Source organism: Staurois parvus, unplaced genomic scaffold, assembly GCF_062004578.1.
Source record: "Staurois parvus isolate SC_StPar_1 unplaced genomic scaffold, SC_StPar_1.0 ptg000437l, whole genome shotgun sequence".
Taxonomy (NCBI): domain Eukaryota; kingdom Metazoa; phylum Chordata; class Amphibia; order Anura; family Ranidae; genus Staurois; species Staurois parvus.
This window is the reverse complement of record NW_028318233.1, coordinates 4,644,153-4,665,861: the sequence shown is the minus strand read 5'-3', so window position 1 is coordinate 4,665,861 and position 21,709 is coordinate 4,644,153. Positions and strand designations below refer to the sequence as shown.

General features: G+C 43.4%; 1 protein-coding gene across 1 annotated transcript in view; it reads left to right on the top strand.

Moving 5' to 3' along the window:
• Positions 1–21,709, top strand: part of NOC3L (NOC3 like DNA replication regulator) — a 123,969-nt gene that overhangs the window by 79,441 nt on the left and 22,819 nt on the right. Inside the window, exon 17 of the mRNA XM_089687780.1 lies at positions 17,526–17,707. Coding sequence (XP_089543906.1) covers positions 17,526–17,707 — 182 coding nt within the window. The remainder of the gene's footprint in view (positions 1–17,525; positions 17,708–21,709) is intronic.

Here is a 21,709-nt window from a genome sequence, read left to right as displayed (position 1 = left end):
CCCCAGCAAGAGCATGGTCAGAAGTATTACAGGTGCATTTTTTTTTTTTTGTAGTAGTTCAGCCAGGTGCTCTTTTTCCCAGGCACTAGGTACCTACAGTTGCAAGAAAAAGTATGTGAACCCCTTGGGATTACGTGGAGTTTTGCATGAATCGGGCATAAAATGTGCTCTGAATGTCATCTAAGTCACAACAATAGAAGAACACAGTCTGCTGAACATAATACTACACAAACATTAGATGTTGCCATGGTTTAATTGCACATAACATGTAAACATTCACAGTGCAGGGAGGAAAATGTATGTGAGGCCCTAGCTTAATGACTTCTCCCAGAGCTAATTGGAGCCAGGAGTGAGCCAACCTTGACTCCAATCAGTGTGATGATATTGGATGTGTTGCTGACAGCTGTCCTGCCCTTAAAAAACACACACCTGTTTTGGGTTTACTGGTTTCAAGAAGCACTGTCTGATGTGAACCATGTCTCGCAGAAAAGAGCTCTCAAAGACCTACGATCAAGAATTGTTGACTTGCATGAAGCTGTAAAGGGTTACAAAAGTATCTCCAAAAGCCTTGATGTTCATGTGTCCACGGTAAGAGAGACTGTCTACAAATGGAGAAAGTTTAGCACTGTTGCTACTCTCCCTAGGCGTGGTCATCCTGTAAAAATGACTGCAAGAGCACAGCGCAGAATGCTGCATGAGGTAAAGAAGAATCCCAGAGTGTCAGCTAAAGACCTACAGAAATCTCTGGCACATGCTAACATTTTTTTTTTGACACATCTACAATAAGGAAAACATTAAACAAGAATGGAGTACATGGGAGGACACCACGGAGGAAGCCATTGCTGTCCAAAAAGAATATTGCAGCACATTTGAAGTTTGCAAAAGAGCACCTGGATGTTCCACAGCACTACTGGCAAAATTTTGTGGACAGATGAAACCAAGATTGAGTTGTTTGGGAAGAACACACAACACTATGTGTGGAGAAAAAAGGCACAGCACACCAACATCAAAACCTCATCCCCACTGTAAAACATGGCGGAGGGAGCATCATGGTTTGGGGCTGCTTTGCTGCCTCAGGGCCTGGACGGATTGTTGTCATTGATGGGGAAAATGAATTCCAGAGTTTATCAAGACATTTTGTAGGAAAACATACGACTATCTGTCCGCCAACTGAAGCTCTGCAGAGGATGGGTGATGCAACAGGACAATGATCCAAAGCATACAAGTAATTCAACAAAACAATGGCTGCAACAGCACAGAATACGCCTTGTGGAGTGGCCCAGTCAGAGTCCTGACCTCAACCCAATTGAAATGCTGTGGCATGTCCTTAAGAGAGCGATTCACACCAGACATCCCAAGAATATTGCTGCACTGAAACAGTTTTGTGAAGAGGAGTGGTCCAAAATTACTCCAGATCGTTGTGCAGGTCTGATCTGCAACTACAGAAAACGTTTGGTTGAGGTTATTGCTGCCAAAGGAGGGTCAACCAGTTATTAAGTCCAAAGGTTCACGTACTTGTTCCTCCCTGCATTGTGAATGTTTACATGTTATGTGCAATTAAACCATGGCAACATCTCATGTTTGTGTAGTATTATGTTCAGCAGACTGTGTTTTTATTGTTGTGACTTAGATGACGTTCAGAGCACATTTTATGCCCAATTCATGCAAAACTCCACGTAATCCCAAGGGGTTCACATACGTTTTCTTGAAATTGTATGAATTTAGTGGCCAAAATGGCCTACAGGATTCTGAGTATGTCAGATGAGAGCGAAGGGGAAGCCTCACTGACAGAATCAGGCTCAGAATATGAATCTGTAGAGAGCAACGGCACCCTGCCAGATAGCTCAGGCAATGGAGTGGAGGTCCCTGCTAAGGTCAGGTGTACCCAACCCCGTTTCCAGGTTGCTGAGGTGTTCCAATTGCATGATGATTCTCAAATGCGGCAGAGTGACAGTACTAGTGCCGCTCTACCTTTTGGTGAACTATTGTGGGTATGTGCAGCTCTTTTGTCAGTAATCTGTCAATTTGAGAACCCCTACTTTTGATGCACAAGATGAATTTACAAAACACTCACCGTAATCTACGTTTCAATCACATACGCAGTTGATTTAAAAAAAAAAAATGCAAGTGCAAAAGTTTCTTATAGCCACCAATCCGACTCAAACTGTCCATGGAAGCTAAAATGTGATTGTAGAAGCAGAGAGGAAGCCTACAGAAGCCTACAGGAAGCAAACCGCATTCCCCCAGCACCTCTGTAAGGTACTCTAATGCTTTCTGATTTTTAGATCAGTTAGTGTTTACAGGATAGCATTAGTAGCTGTCAGTTGTTGCCTGGAATTTCTATATTCAACCTTATTAGGACATTACTACAAAAGGGTATAGCCTAAAATGTGGTTTGGTGAATTGCACCTCTGTATAGTATTGGAGGAATGTGCAGATGTTTTGATGAACTGTAAATCACCTTGAACATAAGTGGCGCTGGCTTTTATTATATATGGTGAGACACATAAAACTGTTTGCAGATGAGCAGGGTTAATGAGACTGTCTGGGAAAGTGGGAGCCAGTATTGATATTGGTAGGAACATGCTAGAATAAGGTGTTTACTCAATGTACGTATGTAATTTATGGATCTGTTAAATGAGAATTTAGAGGGTGTATGTTATGTCTATACTGCTTTTCAATAAACTATTTAGTGCACGGATATATTTTTATTTGATTTTAGCAGTTTATGAAGCATCTACTTATGGCCAACTTTTCTCTCTGACAGAGGACTGTGCTTAGGAAGAGATGGAATAAAAAGTGACTTTGGTAAACTGTCCAGCTTTAACATTGTATATAGTACAATGTCTGTCCAGCCGTGTGTGTGTGTGTACACACCCTATATTGCCAAAAGTATTGGGACACCAATACCTGAATCCAATGATTTGTAAGGGTGTCACACCAATATAGTATGTGTGTGTGTGTGTTTATATATATATATATATATATATATATATATATATATTTCTACAGAGCACTGTTTCACACTTGTGTATTACGTTGCACATATACGCACATGTTCTTGGCACTGTCTATCAGGGATTTCCCATTTGCTCAGCTTAAGATCCTTTGGACGCCAGAGGAATATAGCAGAGCTATTTCTCATGACCTTTCGCTTGAGAGAGATCCCACAAGTCGTAGCTGTATCCTCCCTGCAGTGCTTGTAGGTCACACATAAAGGCTGTGAACTGGTCCTAAGCTGCAGACTACGATTTACAGTACAATAAAAAAAAGTGATTATTTAGGCGCCAAATTATACTAATGTGATTGTAATTAGTGTGAAGCTGCCCCTAATATTGTGAAGATTTCATTATAAAATATAATAGAATACAATAGGTAGGCGCTACATTTACATAAAACAAATATACAGTAGGTGCAATAAGAGGGATTAATATTGCCAAAAATCCTTGTATATAGTGCCTCAAATTTGGTGCATACCCCCCAATGCATGGAACAAACCTGATATTTCTAGACAGATACAAGCCATGTTTACCAATTAATTACATTTAAATGTGAGATGGTGAAAAAGTCCATAAAGTGACAACCCTTGCAGCTTCTTATATCTGTCCCAAACCACAGCAGAGATAAGGCTGTGACCAGGGGCGGACTGACAACTCTTGAGGCCCCGGGCAATAGGGGATCATGGGGGCCCTGTGTCCTTGCCCAAACTCACAAAAGCCTATGAAAAAGGTACCAGGGGCATCTCATGGGGCCCCCTACTAACCCCGGGCCCTTGGGCAGTGCCCGAGTTTCCAAATGGTCAGTCCGCCCCTGGCTGTGACTGTAATCTTCACCACATGCTCACAGAAGTATAGTGTGGATTTCTTACTCGCCAGATCCTTTGACCCCAGTTACGGTGGTCATATACGACTTTGGACTTATAGGGGACCACCCTCTCTCTGTGTTATCTCCATTACTCCCCTTCAGCAATTCATTGGTGATGGCCAAGTATAAGGAATCACAATTTGCCTCCAATATGATGCTTTATAGATATTTCTCCCACGGGAATGCAGCCAACCATTAAATGAAAATTGCTCTCTAAGTGTAGTAGTTTAATTAAGAAACAATGGTTACATAAAAATACTATTTTGCACTCGCATGTAAAGGGGCCTATAGACCTTCACCAGTGTTTCCAGCTTGTAAAATTCTAAAAATGGCCACCATTCACTCCAAGCCTCGTTCTCACTCTGCTTGGAAATTCCCAGACCTGGAAACGACATTATGAGGCTCAGAACGAGGCTTGGAGTTTATGGCAGCAAATTTTTAGAACTTTACAAGCTGGAAACACTTTTACATGCAGGGATGCTGAATTCCTATCGCCCGACGCCCGGGACATGTAGCTCCGTGCGTCGGGCAGGTAGTTTCTTTTCTACCGTTAGCCATGCTGCAGGTAAGCAGCAGTCTCATCTGTCAGATGGAAGCAATCATCAGCAGCGCTTCCGCTGATTTCTTCCATACAGTGCCAGCCTCTCCGCCCCCTCGTGTGAACATCCCCCCGCCCACTATCTCCCGGGCTCCTCTTGCCCATCTGCGGGCCCGGTTCACCGCCGTCAGCTAGATTGGAGGGAGGAGAGTGGACACGTCCCCTCCCTTCTTGTCCTGACCCGGAAGTGACATTATGATGTCACTTCCGGGTCCCCGTTGAGAGAGTCACTAAATGTAATGCGGTGTGATGTGCACTGCTTTACATTCAGTGTAGTACAGGGGAGACATGCAGACCTTGAATGTCTCAATAAGGGGAACCTGTCACCTAATATTACATAGGGGACTTTTTCCCCTATGTGATGAAAAAAAATGTGTGTTAAAAAAAAATAAAAATTTTTAATTGTAAAAAATGAAACTTACACCTAAGCACATAACCCCCCGCCAAAAAAAAGAGGCCCCCACCCCCACATATACGTACATACAAACATAAAAGCACACGCTGGAGCCTACGCATGTAAATGTTGCTTGCAATACACGTCACATATCGCCGCACACGCCAGGATGAGAGCAATAATTCTAGCACCAGAGAAATTTAAGTTTTGACATGTTGAATATCTATTTACTTAATGTAACCTCTTTTATATTTTTTTTTTTTTTTGCCCTAAAATTAACTTGTGTATTTACTGAAATTTAATATCATGCAACATAAAAAAATTGGAACTAGCACTTTTATTCTCTAGGGTCTCTGATTTCAGAAAATATATGTTTGGGGGTTTTATGTAATCTTCAGGGCTAAAATTATTTTTTTTAATCTTGTACAAAAACGGCTCTGGCAGCGAAAGGCATAAAGGATCAGCCCGACACTCCCCTTTCCTGAGGAGCAGCCAGTCGGTGCTCGTTACACTGCAAGGTCTCTCCCCTTCCTGCTAATCCGCGGATGTGGTGCTGGAGACAGGAGGGGGGACGGGGGGAGATGAGCAGCGCAATGTTAAAAATGTTACACATTTAAGTCGCCATAAAATCCCTTTTTGTTTTTAAAAAAGTCCTAAAATCACCTCTGTTTAAATACAGTTTTGGTTAAAAAAAATTTTTTTTCATCTGGACAAGTAGGTTGTCAAGAGGGATAAGTAGATTGGTGCACCAATTTAGTCACTGGACAAGTTTTTTTAAAAAAAAATTCCACTCCCCTGACATTTGAGTTTAATATAGTATTTTTATGTAACCATTGTTTCTTAATTTAAAATACTACACTTAGAGAGCAATTAACTTGTTTGATTCATTTAATGGTCGGCTGCATTCCCGTGCGAAGAATATCTATAAAGCATCATAATGGAGGCAAATTGTGATCCCTTATACTTGGCCATAACTAATGAATTGCTGAAGGGGAGTAATGGAGATAACACCGAGACAGGGTGGTCCCCTATAAGACCAAAATCGTATTTGACCACCGTAACTAGGGTCAAAGGATCTGGTGAGTAAGAAATCCACACTATACTTCTGTGAGCATGTGGTGAAGATTACAGTCACAGCCTTATCTCTGCTTTGGTTTGGGACAGATATAAGAAACTGCAAGGATTGTCACTTTATCTACGGACTTTTTCACCATTTCACATTTATATGTAATTAATTGGTAAACGTGGCTTGTATTTGTCTAGAAATATCAGGTTTGGTTATGCACTGGGGGTACGCACCAAATTTGAGGCACTATATACAGGAATTTTTGGCAATATTTATCCCTTACTTATTGCACCTATACTTGTTTTATGTCAATGTAGCGCCTACCTATTGTATTCTATTATACTATTTACAGTACACCCGAGTGCAATTCATAAGACAATGTATAGTAGCTGGGATGTGCTGTTCTATGTATCTGTGCTGTTTCTGTACAGTGCAGGTTGTGTTTAGTAGTAGTAGTAGTAGTAGTAGTAGTAGTGAACATGCCTAAGGAAAGTGCATCATTAAAGTGGAAGGAAAGCCTAATACTTAAATTCTCCCCTGAAATCATGTAAGTGAAGTTCAGCCTTATGTTTCAAAATGAAAAAAATCCCAGTCTTTATACATTTATTTTACAGAAGGGGTCTCCAAAACTTTCTAAACAAAGGACAAGTTTACTGTCCTTCAGACTTTAGGGGGGCAGACTGTGCCCAGTGGGAGTGAACAATGTCCCATCTTTTGTATTGGGGGGAGGAATAGTGCCTGCTCATTGGTGTCTGTAGGAGGAAAAGTGCCTGATTGGTGGTGTCAGTGGAAGGAATTCTTTCCCATTGTTGGTGTCACTGGGAATAATGGTGCCCTATGGTTGATGTCAGTGGCAGGAATTATGCCCCATCATTGATGTCAGTGGCAGGAAAAATGCCTCAATGGCCAGATAAAGGCAAGCAAGAGGCCACATCCAGCCCCCGGGCCGCAGTTTGGAGACCACTGTTTTACAGTATCAAGTGCCTGTCCTATGACTGCAGTCCCTCTCCCTTCTGAGTCTTACAGAAGCCATTGGGCGTGTTTACTGAAGGCTAGTGACATCACTTCCAGAAGTGACAAAGTTCCTGTATAGCCAGTTGGTGTATACTGGATGGGTGGAGCTGATCACATGTTCCCTGCTCAGTGCTCTCTATTGAATAAGGATGCTTTGTGCATATTCATTCATGAGAAAATTAATAAATAAAAAGATAACCATTCACATTGGACACAGGAGGGCTTGGAGGTCCAGTGCACATATACAGTAGCTGTATAGCAATGCAGGGCTTTGAATCAAGACTGCCACAGTAGCAGGGAGCTGGATGCAGGGGGAACTGTCAATGTAGCTGGAAGCACTCTGGGGTCTCATCTCCGCTCACAGTCTACAATGAACACTATATACCTCAACTCCACATGAATCTAGCAAGCAGAAAATTCCACACCATTCCGCCTTGTAGTGTGAGTGTGACACACAGCAAGCAGAAAAGTCCACACCATTCCGCCTTGTAGTGTGAGTGTAACTCAAAGTATGCAGTAAAATCCCCTGGATTCCATTTTGTAGTTTGTGTTGCTGTGTGCAATTGCAGTGTGCTTGATATGAGGATAAAAAAAATCTACTTCTCAGACCGTTGCCCTCTAAAGCAAAAAACAATATGGGTGGGTGGATAAAGACACTATATTGGTGGTTGCAGCTCCACTTATAAAGGTCTTGAGCCACCTAATGCCCAAACAAACCAGAAAAGTACAACCATCTCTTGTAGAAGTTTAATGGGAAGTAAAGGGTTAATAAAATGTACCCAGTCTGTAAGGGAAGATAGGGCTTGCCATCATGCTCAAAGAAGGATCCACATGGAAGGCTGCAGAGTTCGGCAGGCTGGAACAGCAGAGTTTAGGAAGGGACAGTGGTGGAGAGAGGTGAGCCGTTGTGATAGCTTTGCAGTGGCTCATCTGTCACCTCCAGCTTCCCTGCTAAACTGGATGGGAGGGATGGGGGCGAGACTGGGAAGGACATTGGAGGGTTTACTCAAACTTCTGCTGGATTTCTCACACAGAGACCAACAACGGTTTCAGGAAGTGCCTGAGATATGTCAAATTCCGCTGAGCAGGCAAACTGTTGTCAGTAAAGAACATAAGACTGCTGATTGTCTTGCTCAGATTAGACTTTCTAAGCTAGATCATCAGCAAGTCTGAAAATGAATAATATCAAAATGAAAGATATTTAACATAGTAATCGTGGTCAGCTTTTCAATTTTGACTGAAATTCCACTTTAATAAACTGCTTGTCTGTGGAATAGGATATACTCCATGTGTCCATCCATGAGTGCCAGACACAGAATACATAACATTAGGAAATTTGGGTCAAATAGTCACGGCCAAATTTTGCTGCTTAGAGTGAAAATGTTGCTTTTAGCAAATGGAATGTAAGTGTTTTCTACCTTTTCCAGTTGAAATGAATCATTTTTATTTTATTTTGTACCGTTGGCAGTAGACCTAAAATTATCCATAAAACAATATAAGGAGTGTAGCATATAAAAGGCTGCTTTAGAGGAAAGCCCCTTTTTAGGCTACATTCACCACTGATGAAGGCCACTGCAAATTATAGCGGCAGGAATCAGAGATTCCTGCTGCAGCTCTAAACGGCTAGGTGCAGCCACTGGCCCTGTTCGCTACCACAGGTCGATGGCAGCTGCAGCTATTCACTGCTGTCCTGGCAGCCAGAAATTACCTGCAGTGATCACTGTTGGATGCACACACAGTGCATCCAGCAGCCATGATTGCAGGTAAGCTCTGGCTATGCAGAGAGCTGCGAAATAACTAAGTCTGCCACAGCAATCTGTCATAGTGATCAGAACCATTGGCAGCACTTGGCTGTTTAGAGCCGCAGCAAGAATCTGATTCTTTCCACTACAATTTGCACAAGCCTAAATCACTGATGTAAATGTAGCCTCTGTTTTGATTTCAATGCCTATTGCATTTCCTAGAATATTACACTATGACTATTGAAAAACCTGGTAACATTAACCTTTGGCTGCTATATTTTTGCTAAAAGAGAAGTATGGCCAAATCTCTTTGACCATTCTTCTCTTGCTTATTGCAGGAGTTTACTTATTTTTGCTTTCCTGTGACCCAGAATTGGCTAATAGTGGGCTATTGTCCGCTATTAGCTGACGTGGCAGGATCTGGAAGGATCCTGACAATTTTGTCTGGTCGGCAGCTGGCTCCGCTTCTAAGTACCAGCTTCTCCCTCCACCTCTCCAGCTTGGCACTCCAGTGAGTGGAAAGCAGCGGTGACTGATTCCGCTGATCGCTCAGTTCTCGCTCTACGAAACATTGTGGGACAGTTGTGGCATCACACCGATATTGCAGCATGGAGGTACATAGATATGTTTTTTTTTTCCCAATTCCCACACTTCTTTAAAGTTTCTGTTTGAAAATAAAAAGCTTACAATTTGCAAAAAAAAAAAAAAAAATGTTGCTTTCCATGCTGATGCAGATGTGTGGGTGGTTGTCTGCTGCAACTTATAAACTGCCCTGTTTTGTATCGCCAGCATGAAGCTTGATTAGTTTATGTGGAAAACTCTTATATTAATATTATTTTTTTAATTTTTAAATCATTTAATGTATATAGTCTTTGGAGATGTGCTGTTACATGACACATTTAGCACAGAGATCTGCACATAAGGAATGCCACAGATTACACCATTAATTACTCAGGAGACCACACATTGTGGTTAAAAGTGAAAAAAGATTAAGGTTTCCAGCTGATCACTTCCAGCCAGGTAGGAGAGGCTGTAAATCTGAGTTGGCCGGAATGGTAGTGTCATTTCTGCTGCCATTTCAATAAATTACTGACAAGGACCCAGCATTGCACCCATGTGCTAGAACTGCCTTATAAATGGTTTGGGCATACTTAAAAAATTTTGGAATCTTAGGGAGTACCTAAACCAAATATATTTCACATATTTTATATCTTTGAATCTGACAACTGTTATGTCTTTTCTCATAAACTTGGGACTGCTCACAGAGTGCTCTCAGCCCTGCAGGAATTGTTTTTGGCTGTGTATTTGATTATTTGGGGCCTTCAGCTTTTGCTAGGATGGTTGTTGTGTTCCAGTTTATACAGAGTAGGCTCTGTACAGTGCCTTGAAAAAGTATTCATACCTCTTGAAATTTTGTCATGGTACAATCAAAAACGTAAATGTATTTTATTGGGATTTTATGTGATAGACCAACACAAAGTGGTACATAATTGTGAAGTGGAAGGAAAATGATAAATGGTTTTTACCATTTTTTACAAATATCTGAAAAGTGTGGCGTGCATTTGTATTCAGCCCCTTTACTCTGATACCCGTAACTAAAATCTAGTGGAACCAATTGCCTTCAGAAGTCACTCAATTAGTAAATAGTCCATCTGTGTGTAATTTTATCTCAGTATAAATACAGCTGTTCTGTGAAGCCCTCAGAGGTTTATTAGAGAACATTAGTGCACAAACAGCATCATGAAGGCCAAGGAACACACCAGACAGGTCAGGGATAAAGTTGTGGAGAAGTTTGAAGCAGGGTTAGGTTATAAAAAATATCCCAAGCTTTGAACATCTCAATGAGCACTGTTCAATCCATCATCTGAAAATGGAAAGAGTATGGCACAACTGCAAACCTATTAAGACATGGCCGTCCACCTAAACTGACAATCCAGGCCAGGATAGCATTAATCAGGAGAAGCAGCCAAGAGGCCCATGGTAACTCTGGAGGAGCTGCAGAGATCCACAACTTAGGTGGGAGAATCTGTCCACAGGACAACTATTAGTTGTGCACTCCACAAATCTGACCTTTATGGAAGAGTAGCAAGAAGAAAGGCATTGTTGAAAGAAAGCCATAAGAAGTCCCATTTGCAGTTTGCAAGAAGCCATGTGGGGAACACAACAAACATGGAAGAAGGTGCTCTGGAACAGATGAGATCAAAATTGAACTTTTTGGCCTAAAAGCAAAACTCTGTGTGACAGAAAACTAACACTGCACATCATGAACACACTGTCCCCAATATGAAACATGGTGGAGGCAGCATCATGTTGTGGGGATGCTTTTCTTCAGCAAGGACAGGGAAGCTGGTCAGAGTTGATGGGAAGATGGATGGAGCTAAATATAGGGCACTCTTAGAAAACCTGTTAAGAGTCTGCAAAAGACAACGGCTCTAAACATACAGCCAGAGTTACAATGCAATGATTTAGATCAAAGCATATTTATGTGTTAGAATGGCCCAGTCAAAGGCCAGACCTAAATCCAATTGAGAATCTGTAGCAAGACTTGAAAATTGCTGTTCACAGACGCTCTCCATCCAATCTGACAGAGCTTGAGCTATTTTGCAAAGAAGAATGGGCAAAAATGTCTCTCTCTAGATGTGCAAAGCTGGTAGAGACATCACCAAAAAGACTTGCAGCTCTTATTGCAGCAAAAGGTGGTTCTACAAAGTATTGACTCAGGGGGGCTGAATACAAATGCACGCCACACATTTCAGATATTTATTTGTAAAAAACATTTGAGAACCATTTATCATTTTCCTTCCACTTCACAATTATGTGCCACTTTGTGTTGGTCACATAAAATCCCAATAAAATACCTTTATGTTTTTCTTTGTAACATGACAAAATGTGGAAATATTCAAGGCGTTTGAATACTTTTTCAAGGCACTGTATACTCATATTTCTACCAGTGTGCTTTCCTCTACTCTACTGGCCACTACTGCGTGCAACGACTCACTGTTGGCTCCCCTCGACTCCCTGGCACCCCTAACCACGCGTAACGTCAAACCCCGACCACTTCAACCCTGGCAGAACGACCACACAAAATGTCTCAAACGATGCAGTCACACGCTGGAGCGATTATGGCGCAAAACCAGATCCCCTCGTGCGTTCTCCCTCTACAAATTTGCCTTCCTCACCTACACCACCTCCCTCCACGCCGCCAAGTAAGCCTATTTCGTTAACCTCATCAACACCCTCTCCACATGTCCTCGCTCGCTCTTCACTTTCAAATCCCTGCTCCTCCCCCCCCCCCCCCCCCCCCACCTCCACTCAGTACCTCACTCACCGCCCACGAGATTGCCAATCATTTCCAAAACAAGATTGACGCAATCCGTAAGGACATTGTCAACTCACAATCTACCTCTCCACCTTGACCCCCCCAATACCCCTTCAACTCTCCCCTCTCATCACCCCCTCAACTCTCCCCTCCTCCGACTTCATACCCGCACTGCCCCCCACCATACCTAACACCCCGCACACTATCACCTCCGCAACGCTCCGCTCCTTCAGCCCAGCTACCACTGAGGAGGTCACTAAGGTCTTCACTGAAGCCCGCCTCACCACTTGCCCCCTGGACCCTATCCCCTCACAGCTCCTCCATTCACCCTAATAATCAAAGAAATATAGAATTGTCTCCTGCGCCACTACGTATAATGGTACTATTCAGCAGCCAGCACTGACGATGTCACAATCACAACACCAACATTAGTCAAGAGAAATGATAGAAAAATAGTGCAGCGCTCAAACCGGGATAAAATATATTATATCAGGTGACATATATATGATTGAAAGTGACTCACACAGCCGTACCTCTTATATACATAAATGGGCTGGTGATGACATATTCTCAAGCAACTAAATCATGCATTTAAGTGACTATATGCATATTGCAATAAATGGTGTCCATGTGCATAAATTTCCATGCAGGTGAAGACTGTAAGTGTCAATCCTCAAATAGGTGAAGTGCCCCCTCACCTTCCTGCCCAGGCCCCTAGGGACCAATGAGCCTTTTGATATATGGTGGGTCTTGGCTAGATCCTTCAGATGATGGATCCCTCGAGAAGTAATGGTGGGACTCTCCTCCTCTAATCTCCTATACCAGAGCGTTGGTGGTATCGAAGGTGCCCTTCCCACAGGGTCATCAATAAGGAGAGAGAACTTATATAGTGTAAAACCGCTTTATTATAAGAGTGATAAAATCACAAAACTACTCACACATTCACATGTAAAAACGAGCCTTCACACCACTCAAAGGGTGTACTGTATTCAGGGACTGAGAGCACCAAGATGGCGCCCGCGCCGGATATGACGTCAGAACGTTCGTGTAAGCTCCTCCCACTGGCGTATCTACGCGTTACGTCACTTCAACCACGTGACTTCATCAGGATAACGCCTATCCTGGGTGGAGCCCTATTTATCTAATGTATTAGCCAATCAGTACTTCCGATGGGCGGAACTTGGCCGCCATTTTATTGGAGTTCACAGGACACCTTCAGCCATCGTACTAATTGCGGCTGCAAAACGGAGGACCGAGGTCATTTGGTATATGCTACTAATAGCTATCATGCCAATATATATATGTAAATCCTCATATCTGGATATATTATAAGACTAGAAGCCTGCATTCACTAAAGTATGTGAAAATAAAATAAAGATAAAAATAAAAATAAACCTAATATAACTCAGCGTCTTCAACTCATTAGATCTATGATGACAAAAAGCCTATCATAGTCCCTCATGGTAAAAAATGTATACATATAAAGGTGTGTGAGTACCCTTGTCAGGGGAGTAACACTTTATAGTGGTATAAAAATATATATATAAAATATATATATAAAAAATATGTATAAAACCTATACCTGTATAAAAAAAGGGGACAAAGACCCGAAAAAAACCTGATGTACAATACACCGTCATCATGGAATTTCATTATACAATATCCTAAGGAAAATGTTGGTATTACATACATGGATTAGTGGTTAAGCTGAAACATTACATGAGTGAAATTTCCTGATCATGTAAACTTCAAGAACATCACAACAATGGGGGTTGAGCTGATCATTGCTAGAAATTGCTGATGAAGCAGTTAAGATCAAATTCTACGTTCAAACCCCTCGGATGTTGAGACCTCATCAGGAAGATCCATTTGGATTCTGCCTGACTGATAACTTTAACCTTATTGCTTCCCCTCCAATGATTATTAAATTTCTCTATTCCCCAGAATATCAATTTTGTGGGGTCACTATTATGGTGATTAGCGAAATGTCGGGAGACACTGTGTTTGGTGTGACCCTTTTTGATGTTCTGTACATGCTCCCGTATCCTTTTCCACATAGGCCTCTTAGTTCTTCCGATATATTGGAGTCCACACTCACATTGGAGCCCATATACTACACCTGCCGTCTGGCAGGATATGAAATCTTTAATGGTGTATGTTATTCCTGTTGTTGTGGCCTGAAATTGTCTCCTTCTTACATTTAATCCCTTTGTCTTTTTGCACGCATAACAGGTTTTGCAGGGGTAGAAGCCTTTTAGGTCAATAATAGTAGTTCTTAAATTGGTTCGGGGTGGGTCAATCACATTTTTTACTAGACAAGTTCTAATATTTGGAGCCTTTCTATATATGAATTTTGGTATGGCAGGTATAACCTTCATCAGGGCTGGATCAGATTGCAAAATCGGCCAATGTTTCAAAAAGATCTTCTCAATCTTTTTATGATGTATATTATAGTCCAAAACAATAGGTACCAGGTCATGTAGGTGTTTAACTCTTTCGTTGTCTTTAAGCAGTTGAGATCTATCCATATTTTCTACCTCCTCTATCTTTCTCGAGATGAAGTCTTTGTTGTAGCCTTTTTGTTCAAACCTTTCCCCTAATTTTTGGACTTGCACTTTGTAGTCATCTACAGTAGTGCAATTCCTTCGCAAGCGGACAAATTGTCCCTTAGGGATATTGAGAAGCCACTGGGGGTAATGGCAACTATCTAAAGAGATGTAACCATCTCTGCTGGTCTGACTACTATATCGGTACGTTGCGATAGTTTCTTAATACCCGCTTTGATTCTATTATTATATGACATATGGGGTAATTTGAGTGTCTCAATATCTGATTGCATCATCTTTTTGAAGACTTCAACCTGGTTGTTTTTGGTTAGTTGTGGGTTAAACAATGATTTATTCCTGAGATCAGTATGTACTATCCTGCTGGTCTCTCTATTCATACTGCTTAAGCTTCCCTTGCTTGGCTAATACATTAGATAAATAGGGCTCCACCCAGGATAGGCGTTATCCTGATGAAGTCACGTGGTTGAAGTGACGTAACGCGTAGATACGCCAGTGGGAGGAGCTTACATGAACGTTCTGACGTCATATCCGGCGCGGGCGCCATCTTGGTGCTCTCAGTCCCTGAATACAGTACACCCTTTGAGTGGTGTGAAGGCTCGTTTTTACATGTGAATGTGTGAGTAGTTTTGTGATTTTATCACTCTTATAATAAAGCGGTTTTACACTATATAAGTTCTCTCTCCTTATTGATGACCCTGTGGGAAGGGCACCTTCGATACCACCAACGCTCTGGTATAGGAGATTAGAGGAGGAGAGTCCCACCATTACTTCTCGAGGGATCCATCATCTGAAGGATCTATCCAAGACCCACCATATATCAAAAGGCTCATTGGTCCCTAGGGGCCTGGGCAGGAAGGTGAGGGGGCACTTCACCTATTTGAGGATTGACACTTACAGTCTTCACCTGCATGGAAATTTATGCACATGGACACCATTTATTGCAATATGCATATAGTCACTTAAATGCATGATTTAGTTGCTTGAGAATATGTCATCACCAGCCCATTTATGTATATAAGAGGTACGGCTGTGTGAGTCACTTTCAATCATATATATGTCACCTGATATAATATATTTTATCCCGGTTTGAGCGCTGCACTATTTTTCTATCATTTCTCCTCCATTCACCCCCCTCCTCCATCATTCGCTCCCTCACCCACATCTTCAATTTCTCCCTCTCCACTGGCACATTCTCCTCCCCCCTAAAGCACGCACACATCACCCCCATACTCAAAAAACCCTCCCTTGACCCCACTGACCCAAACAACCTTAGACCCATCTCCCTGCTACCATTCACTTCCAAGCTCCTTGAGCGCTTGGCCTACAATCGCCTAAGCGCCCACCTCACTGATAACAACCTCCTTGACCCACTACAATCTGGCTTCCGTCCCCTACACTCCACCGAAACTGCCCTACTTAAAATCACTAACGACCTGCTAACCGCCAAAGCTAATGGCCATTACTCAGTCCTCCTGCTCCTCGACCTCTCCGTGGCTTTCAACACAATCAACCACCCCCTCCTCCTTACAAAACTGCACTCCCTTGGCATCAGGGACGCTGCTTTCTTCTGGTTCTCCTCCTACCTATCCCAACGCACCTTCAGTGTCACCTATAACACTTCCACCTCCCCCTCTCTCCCCCTCTCTGTTGGAGTCCCCCAAGGCTCTGTCCTCGGACCCCTCCTCTTCTCCATCTACACCTCCTCCCTTGGCAAACAATACACTCCCACGGCTTCAACTATCACCTCTATGCTGACGACACACAAATTTACCTCTCCACCCCTCACCTCACTCTCTCACTCTCACTCTCCGCCCGCATCGCCCACCTCCTGAACGACATATCAGACTGGATGTCACTCCATTTCCTCAAGTTAAACCTGTCCAAAACCGAGCTCCTGGTTTACCCCCCAGCCCGCGCCCCCCCATCACAACTAGCAACGCCACCATCAATCCCACCCCACACGCCAAAGTCCTGGGTGTCACCCTGGACTCAAACTTTTCCTTCCAACCTCATGTCCAATCACTATCAAGGTCATGCAGGCTTCACCTCTGCAACATCTCCAAGATACATACATTCCTCACCCCAGACACCACCAAACAACTCGTACGCTCCCTCATCATCTCATGCCTGGACTACTGCAACTCCCTTCTCACTGGCCTACCCAAACAAACGCTATCCCCACTCCAGTCTGTCCTGAATTCAGCGGCTAGACTCATCCACCTCACCAACCGCTCCACATCTGCCACCCCCCTCTGCCAATCCGTTCACTGACTCCCGATTGCCCAGCGCATCAAATTCAAATTACTAACTCTGACCTACAAAGCCACTAACAACACTGCCCCAAACTACCTAACTGACCTGATACCCAAATACCACCCTACCCGTGCCCTTCGCTCCTCACAGGACCTCCTTCTCTCTAGCTCCCTGGTCTCCTCATCCCATGCCTGACTGCAGGACTTCCCCCATCTTCTGGAACTCCCTACCCCAATCCATCAGACTGCCACCTACCCTCCTCACCTTCAGGCGCACCCTGAAAACCCATCTCCAGGGAAGCCTACCCCACCCTCACCTAACTTCCTCCTGTACCACTTCCCCTCCCTCCTAGATTGTGAGCACGAAAGAGCAGGGCCCTCGAACCCCTCGCGTATTGTACTGTTACTGTTCTGTCTCATGTTCTGTCCCCCTTGCTATTGTACAGCGCTGAGCAAACACTTTGGCGCTATATAAATACTGTATAATAATACTTAAAGGGTTGTATTTGTGTACCAACCATGTTGACTAATTGTCATCCCAGAATCTGTGCCTTTTGTACATGTACCCCAACAATAGAAATTCACTGTGTTTATATATTGGTAAGCAACTTGCATTAACTAATGTGTAATATCTTCTGAAATACAGGGTTAGTACTGCATTACCATAACTATTGAATATACGTGAATGATCTAACTCACTGATTTGCAGGTTCTACAAATGATGATACGCTCATTGCTCTCCAGTGTCTGGAAATGATGCTGACAAAGCGTAGGAAACAAGTTTCCCTTCAGAGAGCCGTGGCCTTTATAAAAAGACTTTCTTCTCTGGCACTGCATGTACTACCCAATTCTTCTATTGGCATCCTATCTACTAACAGAGGGCTCCTGCAAGTAAGTACACGAGCAAGGTAATAACCACCAACTTTACCCTTCTGCATTTGAAAGAAAAAGTCATACTTTCTAAAGCTATTAGATTCATATAGAAATCTAAAAAGCTCACTCACTGAAACTAAGACAGTAGATGTGAGTTTGTAAGGATCGCTATTTAGGGAGCTAAAATGACTTTGAATTAACCTGCAAGCATGGGCCCTGAAGAAAATATTCCTCCAGGACTCCCACCTAGCAGGGAACAAATTCAGAGAAAATAAGTGGCAAATTGTCAAGGTGGCCAAGTATGTGGTGTTGATTTTGGGGTCATAATGAAATATCATCAGACTTATTTTCTAAAACCTATACAGGCATGTTGTTGATATGACAGTCAGAGGTGCCTAATTATAATATCCAGCAGCTATGTATACTTCACAACTCATTCACTATGCCAAAAGGAGATGCATAACAGCTGTTCAGTTGTGGGTGGCTATTTTGTAGTTGCCGGGTCTGTGCCCCCTAAGAGAAAGGGCCCCAGGGCTTGTGGTGTCGTCCGTCATCAGACCTGTTTGCAAATATGCTTGCTTTTCCTTGACATTTTGATAAGTGCTGTCATGTAAAAAGAAACCTATGACGATTGAAGCTGCCATCGCTGTCTTATTTTATGCCCTCGTTCTGTAGGGATGTTCACCTAATATTGGTCCCAGTACATGGTGATTCACTTACCCTGTACAAATAGCTGCCTATCGGATATCAAGAAACCTTAATGGCAGCATGCCTGCCTGGAGTCAGTGATGCACAAAGTGATACATAAAGGATGAGGATGGCACTCCTTAAGGTTTACACCTTTTAACCACTTTCCTACCGGGCCAATTCTGACATTTCTCTCCTACGTGTAAAAATCTGTATTTTTTTCTGCTAGAAAATGACTTTAAACCTCCAAACATATATATTTTTTTAGCAGAGACCCTAGAGAATAGGGTGTTGCAATAAAAAAAAAAACAACTTATTTTATTGCACACAAGCACTATATTATACCTAAAATATAAAAGATGTTGGGCTGATTAAATAGACAAGTCTGCAATGGCAGAATCAGTATTTTTGACCAAGTGATTTCCCTTATGTACTTTCTGTTGCAGTAAGGCTGCTGGCTTCTGGTGTGCCATAGCAAAACAGGTAAAAAAAATTTTTTTCTCATGGCTTTAAAATTTCCAGAGACTAGAGCAGAGGATGCAGAGAACCACAGTAAGCGCAACAATCTTCGGGTGGCCGGTCTTTCTGAGGGGGCAGAGGGTGACGATCCGCCTCGGTTTATCGAGAATCTCCTTTTGTTCCTTGCTGCCTTGAGCCACCTTTTCCAGCTTCTTTGTGGTCGAGAGAGCCCATCGAATGCCGGCAGTCAGGGGCCCACCTGGCTTGCCACCCCGCACCTTTATTTTTAAGCTGCTTTATTACCGTGACCGAAATCTGGCGCTAAGGGCAGCTTGGGCCCAGAGGGAACTGCGCTATGACTACCAAGTTGATGTTGTTTCCTGACTACTACTGCGAAGCTCAAAGTTCAGGATGGAGAAACCACGCGCTTCTTCACTGTGCCTGAGGAGGCAGCATCCTGTTTGGAGACCCTACGACCACAGTGCTAATCTTGTTGCGCCACTGGAAGATTAGTCATTTTGTTACCTCTGCTCGAGTCCATCGATTCCCAGATCATCCGTTTCACCAGTTATAATTTAAGTTAGTGCCCTCGGCAATGGTCGAGTGATATGCCCCATTGAGGCGGCACCTCTTCAACGTGTGTTCTTGTGACTTGCTCTATGTACTCGCTTCACAGACATCGGTATGGCCTGTTGCCGGTTTTTGTTCATGGAAATATGACTCTCCTGGTTTTGGGGGTGGGGTGGAGTTACGTTTTCTATCTTTTTTGGTTGTTTTTGTCCTTTTTCTCTGTTGCAAGGTACAATTGTTTTTTTTGGTGCTTCAGTCTATACCTGGTTTCAAGCTAATTTTCTGATCCTCTTGCTGTCTGATTTACACTTTTATGCTTTCTTCCCGGGGTCCAACCGAGCGGTCACAAATTAGTTCTCCAAATATTTATTTTATGGCGCCACCTGATTCGAAATGTATCTCCTGGAACGTGCGGGGCCTCAACTCTCCCATTAAGCACTCCTTGGTCTTCCAGTTTCTCAAATCCTATTCTCCACATATTTGTATTTTGCAAGAAACGAATCTGACAGGCCATAGGGTACTGGGCCTCGAGAGCTTGGGTTGGTCATTATTATAATGCTACATATTCTTCTAATGCTCGAGGGGTCAGTGTCCTTATACACAAATTGTTGCTGTTCACTCTCCTATATCTCAGGCTGGATCCCGAGTGTAAATACGTTATAATTCATGTGATGGTCAATTGCTTTGAAATGGTAATTGTTGGGCTCTATTTTCCACACGATCGTTGGCTGCTTTGGCCCCGCACCTGGCGTCCTATCCCATGTTCTTCTTGCTGGTGATTTTAATCTTACTCCGAACTTTAGTGTTGATAAATTATACCCTGATGCCAGCGGGAGTCAGGGTTGGCTAAGTGGGCGGAGCTTTACCAGTTCACAGATGTATGGAGGTGGAAAAATCCTGGGACCAGGGCCTATACCTGTCACTCAACATCGCACAGAACTATGTCTAGAATTGATCTTTGTTATGTTACACCTACACTTTTAGCGAGGGTTCGGGAGATTTCCATTTTTCCACGAGAGATTTCTGACCATGCTCCACTCCTTCTTAGGTTAAGTATTACTGATGTCCTGGGGGAAAAAGTCTGGAGGTTATCTCGGTATTGGATCACTGATCTTGATGTAGAACCCCCTATGGGGAAGGCATTGGAGCATTATTGGGACTTTAATGAGAATACTGCTGCTCCTACTAATACCTGGGAGGCTTGTAAGGCTACTCTTAGGGGCCAGTATTGGACCCTGATAGGGGGGCTGCAGGTTAGACGGCAGGAGGAAGTAGATTTGGTGGACCGGAGGGTGGAGGAAGCTGAAACCAATTATCTGCTCAATCCAGGTCCTGTTAGTCACCACAACCCTCAACTGGCTACCAGGGACGCTTTGTTTCGCACAGAGGCCTCCAGGAAGGCAATGCTCCATCAAAAAACAGCGTATTTTTAAACAGGGAGATAAACCGGGCTGCCTACTAGCTTGGTTAGCTAGAGAACAATCTGCCCTATCCAATATTGCCCTTATACAGGCTGAAGACGGTTCCAGGATCCCTGATCTGTTCTCAGTCAACCAGCGTTTTGTTGACTATTATGCGAGTTTATATTATGGTCCAGAGAGAGCAGTTGGAAGCACCGATTTTCCTTAGAGGAGATTTTCCTTAGAGGAGATTGGCACTCTCCTATCTGGCAAAATGCCAGGTCCAGATGGCTTTCCCATTGAATTCTATAAAACCTACATTGAGCAAATGACTCCCCATTTTCAAACACTTTTTGACACACTACTTGAGACAGGAACTCTGCCCTCTGACACTCTTCAAGCAGTTATAGTGGTGATTTTGAAGCCTGGGAAGGAACCGACTCACTGCTCCTCCTATCGGCCGATCTCCCTTTTGAACACTGATGGCAAAACTACTCGCTAAGGTGCTAGGAGTCTGTGTTCGGTTATCTCTGCGATAGTACACCATGACCAGATGGGTTTTATGCCGGGGAAGGGTACTGATATTAACCAATGAAGACTGTTCACCCATATTTCTGCGGCTTGCGACAGTGATGACCCTGGTGTGGTGCTGTCCCTGGATGCCGAGAAGGCCTTCGATTCAGTCGAGTGGGAGTATTTATGGGAAACTCTGCGCTGCTTTGGATTTGGTCCTAACATCATTGCTTGGATTAGATGCCTGCAAAGTGCGCCACTTGCCCCCCCCCCCCCCCCCCCGTTTGCCCTCCATAGGGGTACGAGGCAGGGCTGTCTGCTTTTGCCGGGCTTGTTTGCCCTGGCAATTGAGCCTTTGCCTGATCCGCTCTTCCAATTCCTTACATGGCCT